The 9,791-nt window shown below is 25.9% G+C and overlaps 2 protein-coding genes across 3 annotated transcripts; both read left to right on the top strand.

The window, feature by feature from the left end:
- Positions 1 to 2,250: 2,250 nt before the first annotated feature.
- Positions 2,251 to 7,816, top strand: LOC113793554 (prolactin-releasing peptide receptor-like). 2 transcript variants are annotated; one of them, XM_075822013.1, is made up of 4 exons: positions 2,251 to 2,811; positions 3,894 to 4,461; positions 5,152 to 5,757; positions 7,049 to 7,816. In XM_075822013.1, exons 1-4 carry the CDS (start codon positions 2,357 to 2,359, stop codon positions 7,097 to 7,099), a joined length of 1,680 nt encoding a protein of 559 aa, XP_075678128.1. In that variant the 5' UTR covers positions 2,251 to 2,356; the 3' UTR covers positions 7,100 to 7,816. The 2 variants fall into 2 exon arrangements, 1 of the variants encoding a protein (XP_075678128.1); XR_012846662.1 differs by having other exon boundaries at positions 2,253 to 2,811; positions 5,152 to 6,538.
- Positions 7,817 to 8,826: 1,010 nt separating this feature from the next.
- Positions 8,827 to 9,729, top strand: LOC113793234 (uncharacterized). The gene is made up of 2 exons (XM_027343227.2): positions 8,827 to 9,118; positions 9,183 to 9,729. The coding sequence occupies exons 1-2, from the start codon at positions 8,942 to 8,944 to the stop codon at positions 9,549 to 9,551; spliced, it is 546 nt and encodes a 181-aa protein (XP_027199028.2). The 5' UTR covers positions 8,827 to 8,941; the 3' UTR covers positions 9,552 to 9,729.
- The last annotated feature ends 62 nt before the right edge of the window (positions 9,730 to 9,791 follow it).

Genomic DNA, 9,791 nt, shown 5'->3' with positions numbered 1-9,791 from the left:
AAAAATCAATCATGATGAATTTCTAAATGTATTAACATTTTCTTAATCATTCATTACTTTTTTACTTTCAAAGATTAATTTGACAATATCAGATCGCGGTTTAATAAACTCAGAATACAATGACCCAAAGAAAATAAACGAATAAGGATTAATTTATAAATATAAAAGAATTGCTAACAGAATTTTTCTGCTGATTGATTTTCGTTTTAGTTTATTTTCTGATTTCGTGATACTATTATCATCATCATCGATGATGAAGTCATCATCAATTCGAATGAATTTATTTATTCTTTATTTTAATGAATGATATGTTCTATAATTATTCATAGAATTAACCGGAATGATGATGTTGAAGCTATTTTAGTATACGTGTTTTTTGTTTTTGTTACGACTATATATATTTGTAACTTCCTTTTAATCATTATTTTTTTGTTTTGTTTTTGAAATTCAATCACAAATGACAGACAACAATTAAATTAAATGAATCTGTTTTCCATCTTGTTATCTTTTTTTTTCAATAGGCAGATTGACAGAATGTTCTAGAAAATAAAAATTTGAATATTTTTTTTGTTTTGTTTTGTTTTCTACTTTATTTACAATTATTTACAGTTTGATATGAAAACTTTTCAATCGATTAATTTCTTTTAAATTTTCATTTTTTTCCCATCACAATCATTTTGTTTCAAAAAAAAATTTCCACTTGAAAATGTATGCAAATAAGTGTCAACATATTTTTTTCAAGTGAACGTGCTTACATCACTGTAAACATGGACACAATGAAATCATTATCATTTTTAAAAAAAATTGTTTTGTTTGTTTTATACACTGTTTTTTTTCATACAAATAAAATGTTGTGCCCAAGAATAACAATTATCGAATAAAAATATCGATACAAAAAAAATTGCGCGGTAAAATATAATCAATTTGGAAAAATAAACGGCGCAAGTTCCAGAAAAAAAAATCATACAAATACTAACCGAATTACTATACACATCGTATACACACATAGAACAAACTAACCAAAAAAAAGAGGCCACGTAAAAATGAATGAATATCATTGTACATTTATGTGAACATCCATCATTGGAATCCTTTATTTTTCATTGGATCTTTCGATTTTTTTCATCATCATCATCATTAATAGGAATAGAATATGATGATGCTAGCAACAATTGGATCAAATGATCATTTTTTGTTTGAATGAATGAATGAATGAATGAATATCATTTCCTTTTTCGATGAATTCTCTATAGGTTTTTTTTTTGTTGTTGTTTTTATATTGTCAACTTTTGAAAACAAAATTCCATCATCATTTTATTATTTTTTTATCATTGTAAAATTTTTCATCAATAATGTTAGTGTTTAGTGAATATATATGAATATGATTATTGTAAAAATTTTTATCCAATTAATTTTATTTTAAAATTATTCTGTGCGCAATATATTGTAATAATAATAATGATGATGATTATCATACTGGTTATGATTTTAATAATTTTTATATCTCCAAATGTTGAAAGTCAACCTTCATCATCATTGTCATCATCACCATTTCCATTATCATCATCACATTATCATCATCATTCATATCAATCATCATCATTAATATCATACATTTCACAATCATCGTCATCATCAACGACCAATATCAATGATAAAAATGATACTTTTAAAAATAAAAAAATTATAAACAACAATATGAAACATGATAATTATAATAATGATAAACAAAATCAAATGAATATTCTATTTAAAACGACTGTCGATTCGGGGAAATTCGACGAAATTTTTCCACCTGATACATCAACATCATCATTATCGATTAATGAATCAAGTGGACAGAAAAGTCGTAAAAATACAAATATAAATGCTAAAATGAATGGCTTCATGATTTTTGATCCAAAAAATTTCAATCTAAATGATTTAACTACACTGTTAAAAACGGCCTGAGGTTATATCCCATATTTTTTCGAATGGGGTTATAACTCCCAGTACAGAAACTTGGGACTTATAACCCCATTCGAAAAAATATGGGGATATAACTCCAGAACAAAAAATCTGAGGTTATAACTCCAGACCAAAAAAATCTGAGGTTATAACTCCAGACCAAAAAAATATGGGGATATAACTCCAGACCAAAAAAATATGGGAATATAACTCCATACCAAAAAAATATGAGGATATAACTCCAGACCAAAAAAATATGAGGTTTTAAAAAATTTATTGAAAAGTTTAAAAAATAAGTTTTATAACCTCAGGCGGTTTTTAACAGTGTAGCCAAAATGATACATCTATTGTAGGCCTAATTGATCTGGATTCGGATGTATTAATTTTTCGTAATCTTACGACAAGTGAAATGTCATTGTTGCTTGGCCTTGAAAATCAAACATTTGCTTATGATGGAAACGGTTTAGGATATAATGATGAAGATGATTATGATGACAATGGTGATAGTGGTTCAGGCGATTTTGATGATATCGATTCATTTGCCATATTGGATTTTTGGCCAGGTCAATTTATTCTAATAACATTATATTCATTAACAGCATTTTTATCATTATCATTAAATATAATAACAATAATTGTATGGTTTTATGGTGAACGATCACAATCAACCGAAATATGGCATCTATTAGTTAATCTATCATTAGCCGATATTGGTATGGCTATATTCTGTATACCATTTACTTATACAAATGTTATGCTACAGCATTGGATATTTCCACATCCATTATGTCCGGTTGTTAATTTTACACAATTATGTTTTGTATTTGTTAGTGTTTGGACATTGACAATCATCAGCATCAATAGGTAAGTAATATAATGTAATTAATAATAAAAAGTGATGCTTAAAATATACATAAAAATCAATTAATTGATTGATTGGCTTTGATTGTTATCACCTTTTCGGGTAAATTATTATGTTATTCTAATAATAAAACATAAATGTGTATGCATGAATAAATTCCCTACATAGTGATTCATACATCTACATCATATTCAATTATTCAATCAAAAATTATCATTATTGATTTTCTATGGTCCCATGAGTGAAAATGAATGAAACAAAAAACACACACACACAAACTTTCTATAGATTCTTCATAGCTTTTTTTTGGAATGTTTATTTTATAAAGCTCATTTTATTGCAGTGAAGAAGAAGAAAAAAACTAAAGAAAATAACATGTTTCTGAAAATGAAAAGATATATGTTTGTTGTTCATAATGGAAATGTCACTAATAATGTTATTATTTGTATATCATTTCCTGTTTTTTTTGTGCATCGTTTTTTTTTCATTCCCGTTTTTTTTCTACTTTCACTTATTTCTTATTTTCCTTCATAAAAAAAAAGTTATTAACATTAAAGGTTCTGACAAATATTTTTTTTTATCCTATGGAATCATCATCTTTTCTCGTTTCAGAATAACATTAATTCAAACACAAACACAACCAATGTTTTTCAATTTTTATGTTCACATTAATCATAATAATCATTAAGTTTTCTTCTTTTTTTTTGGTTTTATTGATCTTGTCTGTAATGAATGTCCGGTACATTTACATTGAATTGAAAAAAATAACAAGAAAGGTATGATGGAGAAAAAAAGATCAATATCGATTAATCATAACAAAATATGACATCGATTATTGATGATTATCATAATTTTAATATTGGCTATTCTCTCAACAACAACAATATATCAATTTAATGATGATGTTGATAATAATTTATTTGAATGTTACAATTTTTGATGTTGTTGCTTTCAAAAAAATATAAAACTCTTTTCCATTTTATGTAATAATCATTTTTCCGGTTTTTATAAGTGTTTTGTTTATCTTATTCAAATGTAATTTATTTATTTATTATTTTTTATTTATCATCTTCATTCATTATAGATATTTTGCAATCGTACATCCATTATATAAATTACGTTATAGTAAACGTTCAATATTGGCTATAATATGGCTAGTTGGATTAGCATTTTCATCAACACAATTATTTGTATCACGTGCATCACCATATATGCTTTCAAATCATAAATTATATGAATGTATTGAAGTTTGGTCAGAAGAATTACATGGCCAAATTTATACAGTATTGGTATTTGTATTGACATTTTTAATACCGGTTTTGATTATAAGTTTAGCCTATTCGGCTATTTGGTATCATATGGTAAATCATGTAACGCCTGGTAATCCGGATGTTGTACGTGATACACATCAATTAGATGTTAAAAATAAAGTATTCAAAATGTTAACAATGGTCGTTGGTTTATTTATTATTTGTTGGTTGCCTATACATTTTTTCAATCTTTTATTATATTTTGCGCCAAGTATTATGAATATTGAAACGGAAATCATGTATAATGTATATTATAGCTCATTTTTTGTATCACATTTTCTTTCAATGGTACATAGCCTAATGAATCCTGTTGTTTATTGTTTTATGAGCGAAAATTTTCGGGTAAGTTTAATTATTTTTGTTTTTTTTGTTCTCTTTAATTTTCGATCGTCGATATTCTATTATGATCAACATCATCATTTTCCATTAATTATAATCATCGGTCTATTATTGAATCCACAATAGATTTTATAACATTATTTTACATTTATATAGATCAGGGGTGGCCAAGCTCACCCTCCTCACCCTCGATTTTTGAATTATAGAAGTGTGGCTCGCGAGCCACATGCGGCTCGCGAGCCGCAGTTTGGCCAGCTCTGATATAGATATATATCATGAAAACAATATCAAATTTTTTTCCACTAATGAATACTCATTGTTAAATTTAGCATTAGATTAGCTCTTTTTTGTTGTTGTTGTTTTGTTACGATAAGATATTTGAACTGAATGTAACAAGAGTAATTCCAAATGAATTGGGAAAAGAATTCTAAACGAATCTGTTGCAATCACCAAAACCATTCTAGAGTTTCTAGAGTTCTTTGGTTCATTGGTTCTCTCTCTCTCTCTCTCTCTCTTACCGATATTGATTGAAAAAAGAATTAGTAACTGACAAACATCTACGAAATTTTATTAAATGATGTTCAATCGGCTCTTTGATGATAAAAAATTCTTCCCTTCTTAATTTTTTTTGAAAATTGATTTTATTTACTGATGTTTTTCACATTTTTTCCTTTTTTTGTTGTCATTCTTCAGCATAATTTATTGTCCTTATTTCCACGTTATAGTAATCGTTTAAAACGTTTTGATTCAAAAAGTATTGATCATGTTGAAATGGGCATACCAATTACTGATACAAATCCGGATAATATTACCAATACAACAACAATTGGTGGAACAATACCAACTGCAACAATGACTACAATAATAAATATTTCATCAACAAATGATAAAACAATTGAAATGGCAACAATGAATGAAAAAAATTGTAATATAAATAATAATTCACCAATATCATCAACATATTCATCATCGTTGACTAAACCTGATACAAATCAATTTTATATGATGATTACAACAATACCAACACTTTCAACATCAGTAACAACAATTAATCATAATCAATTGAATGCTCATCATCATTATTATTCGGTATCATCATCATCATCATCATCATCACCGGGAACAATATCATCCTTATCATTATCATCATCATCATCACCTGCATCATTACATTCATCAACAGCATTTTCATTAAATAATATGGCTAAACAAGATTATCAACACAATTCACAAGATGATTATTTTCATCATAATCATCATCAACAATTACCATCAATGATCAAAATATCTGATGATTTAGTGAGTGAAAAATGAAATTGTCCATATTTTTTTTAAACAGAAATTTTTTCGAATCAAATTCAAAATTCTAAGATTTATTATGTCACATACACAATCCAGAAATGATAAACGTGACTATTGTTGGATGGTTTTTTGTTGTTGTTTATTTTTTTAAAAATTTTGCTTCCTTCTCATTCACAAAACAAAACAAACAATCGAAATTTTGCTAAATAAATACGTATGAATGTCTGAACAATGACAATATCTGATGATTTGTACAAAACATTTCATCAGTACAAATAAACAATAGAAAATATAACAAAAAAAATATAAAATAAAATAAAAATTTGAAAGAACCAAAAAAAAACATACTTTCTAATGAATTCCGATCAAGCGAAAAAAACGAGAAAAAAAATTCCAATGTTTACGTTTGCAACAATAAAAAATAATTTCTCATTAATTCATTTAACCCACGAAAAGCCATTTTCATTTAATTTTGTATAGGTCATTCAAGTAATTCAATGGAATCAAAAATTCCTATGTACATTTTTGTTTTCAATTGTTAATCAGTGTTTAGTCCTTTTATTTCCTTCATTCAAAAAAAAATGATTTTTCTGCAAATTGATATGTTATAAAGAAATTAAGATGACAGACGAATATGAAAACAAAAAATAAAAAAGAATCATCAAACACATAATGTGTACTAGATAAATTTTTTTCTAAATATAGAATATAGGAATCAATAACAACAACAACAGTCAACTGGAAAAAAACAGAACCTAAAAGCAATTCAACTTTTAATGTAATTATGTCAATTTGATTTTTCATTTGATATGTTTTGATTCAATTGAAAAAACATTAAAAAATTTATTTTTACTTATAGTTTTGTTGTTGTTGTTGTTGCTTTCTCTAAATCATAGTGCAAAAAGACAACAACAAAAAATTTCAATCCTTTATTTTCATTTTCAATTCAATATAATTTCGATTTTTTTAAAAAAAAGCAAAATTCAATTACCTTTATGAACAAAACAGAAAGAAATCCAAACCAAACAAAACAGCAAAAAAAAAAATAGTTTCATTTCTTTTCTTTCGTTTTGTTTCAAATAATAAAATAAAATTGATTGGAAAAATCAATCCACTAAGAATATTATTGATTTCTATTCTCTTAAATGGAAATTTTTTTTGTTTTTGTCTTTTTGTTTATCGATTTTCTATTTGATTTGCGCGTAATGATTTTTGTTATTATTGCATTTCAATTATTTATCGCTATCATTTTCTTGTTATTTGCTTTCTATTTTTCTATTTTCTATAGATTAGCATCGAACGAAACAATACAACTAAAAATGATTTGCCATTAGAGTAGACAATTTGTTGATGGCACTTATAACAGACTTAAGCATATTCAGACATCAAATTCAATCAATTAAAAAAAAAGACTGAACAGGATATCAACAATGTGATTTGTTTGAAAACGAAAAAAAAAAGAAAAGAAAAAATCAAACCAAAATGAAATCAAATTAAATTTCAGAATAATTTAATCATTGTGTGTATATATTCTATTCTTTTCTAAAATTTCATTTCAATTTATTCATTAACATTTTATAATCGAAAGTAAAAAAAAAAATTTCTACATAATATTCTTTGTTTGATTTATGTATATACAGCAAACAACAAAGCACTCTCACAAACATTTTTTCTTTGTTTTTTACGTTAATCACAATTTAGTAAAACAAAACAAAAAAAAAAGATTTGATGATGAACTGTTGTGATTGTTTTTCCGTTGTTGTTGTTGTTTTTTTTCTAATCGATTGAATTGTGAATTCTTGTGTCATCACAAGGCTATACTATTGGATTTTTTTTTTTTTTTTGTTGCACTTGCACTAGCTGTGATTGATGTTTGTTTCATTATTATTATTTGGTAATCATCATACTGAATATATAGTAATTATAAATAGAATATCAAAAAAAGTGATATGTTCAGGTGCAAATGACAAAAAAAGTTTTCACATAAAACATAACATTATTGTGATTTTTTTTTTGACAACCAATGATATTTATCATCATCAAAAGATGATGAATCTTGATGCTTTTTATTCTTCTTCTTCTTCTTCAATCAATGAATCTGAATTAACAAACAGAAAAAAATGAAATTAATAATAAAATTCATTCAAATTTTATTTAGAATCATTAATGATAAATCAAAGTCATCAAAGTGATGATTATATTTTTATCATTTGGCTTTATACCTGTTTCATGTGAAATTTACATTATAATTTTTCTTCCCGAATTTCACAACACACATACGGATGCACTGTATTCAATTATTAATGCAAAATATTCCAAAAAAATAAAACAAAACAAATAACTATTCATTTTTCCTATTTATTTTCAATTTAATTTTATCAAATAGAATTATTACGATAATAGAGATAATTTCAATGTAAATTGATATTACAAAATTATTTTTGTATTTTTTTTTCCTCGCATAAAATCCATATTACCCCAAATATGATTCAAATATGAATGATAAAAATTATCTATTATTCATTGACAAAAACAGAAATTTGGGTTACAATTCATTTTGCAATCAAAGGTTTAAAATAAAGGAATAATTTCACAAGACATAATTGATGTTTAGCTTGCTTGTTAGTTTGTTTGCCACCTGACTGCCACCTATTAACCGGGAATAATAACAGTAAATACGGAAAAAACGGAAATCAATCAATGTTTTCTATCATTCAATTTTTTTGGTGATATTTTTTCAAAAAAAATAATGATGAAATGTTCTTGGTTAATCGATTTTCATGATATAAGATAATGATGATGATGATAATGGATCAATAATGATGAATCATACAATTTTGGAACAAAATACACTTTTCCTTGACCGAATTGCTTTGTTGATGATGAATCATCGTTGTCTTGATGCAATAATGTTTACTCATATGAAACATCCATTTTTTATAATCAAAAAAAACAAGTTCAACCGGTCTTCATAGACGTCATAGTTTCTTTATCATCATACCACTACTACACAATAACATTATGATGTTTGTAGATTGTTGTTCGACAATTGTCAAATTATCATTGTTGGCTGATCATTGCTGTCTATAAATGATAAGGAAAAATAACCAAAAACAATTTAATTTTGATATTTGTCATCGAGTGATCAATCGTTTTTATTCCAAATTTTTTTAAAACAAAAATGTCTTTTGTTATTGTCAGTTCCGTTGATGAACTTTATGGTCCAACAGCCATTTCGACGGAAGATTCAATTCTTCATGAACAATTAGCCGGTGGTAATGCACAGCAATTAAATGAACAAAATTCTTTGACATTATCTCGTCGCCGTCATCATCATCATCATCATAAAAAAATTGATGTAAGTTCTATTGATAACAATAATTGATATAATTCGTTTAATTTTTTTTGTCCATTATTGATAGAGATCTGATAACAAATTGGATAAAGGTATACGTAAATTTGAAGCTAAATTAAGCGATTGTCGTGATGAAGAAAAAGCAGAAAAACTTCGTGAAAAAATTGAAGCTTTATGTCAACGAAAAAAAGATCGTATAGCTATTAATCAGGAAACAAAAATCAATTATGATCCACATGGAAAATCAATCGTATTCAAAGTTGAAGATGCTCCAGTTCGTGTTCTGAATAAATTACATCAACTTGGCTATACATTAGTACCAAGTGCTGGTGGAAAAGGTGGCCTTGAAACTGGTTTAACTTGGACACTATTTCGTCCAAATTATGAACCAACTCCTATTTATCCAAAACTTAACGATTTGATCAGTACTGATTAATTCATTCACCAAAAAAAAAACGAAAATCCGTTTTATTTCATTTAATTAATGATGAGCAATGACCAATGTGTGTAAACAAACAAACAAACATTGTTGCAGGACATTGAAAAAAATCAATCCAATACTATATGATTAATTAATGAAATTCAAACATATGATATTATTATTATTATTATTATTATTATTTGTAAAACACGATTTTATTCTATCAATTCTATCAAATAAAATATAAATGAAAAA

Source organism: Dermatophagoides pteronyssinus, unplaced genomic scaffold (assembly GCF_027571235.1).
Source record: "Dermatophagoides pteronyssinus isolate colony J.1.1.1.1 unplaced genomic scaffold, Derpt_VIB-CSIC_2022.12 sq0001, whole genome shotgun sequence".
Taxonomy (NCBI): Eukaryota; Metazoa; Arthropoda; class Arachnida; order Sarcoptiformes; family Pyroglyphidae; genus Dermatophagoides; species Dermatophagoides pteronyssinus.
The sequence above is the reverse complement of the archived record's forward strand: the minus strand, read 5'-3'. Positions and strand labels throughout refer to the sequence as shown.

Bases quoted from the DNA above. Each gene is read 5' to 3' on its own strand.
- LOC113793234 (XM_027343227.2), top strand. From the start codon at position 8,942: ATGTCTTTTGTTATTGTCAGTTCCGTTGATGAACTTTATGGTCCAACA. The intron at 9,119-9,182 runs GTAAGTTCTATT...CATTATTGATAG, and splicing joins ATCATCATAAAAAAATTGAT to AGATCTGATAACAAATTGGA.
- LOC113793554 (XM_075822013.1), top strand. From the start codon at position 2,357: ATGTCATTGTTGCTTGGCCTTGAAAATCAAACATTTGCTTATGATGGA. The intron at 2,812-3,893 runs GTAAGTAATATA...CATTCATTATAG, and splicing joins ACAATCATCAGCATCAATAG to ATATTTTGCAATCGTACATC. The intron at 4,462-5,151 runs GTAAGTTTAATT...GTCATTCTTCAG, and splicing joins TTATGAGCGAAAATTTTCGG to CATAATTTATTGTCCTTATT.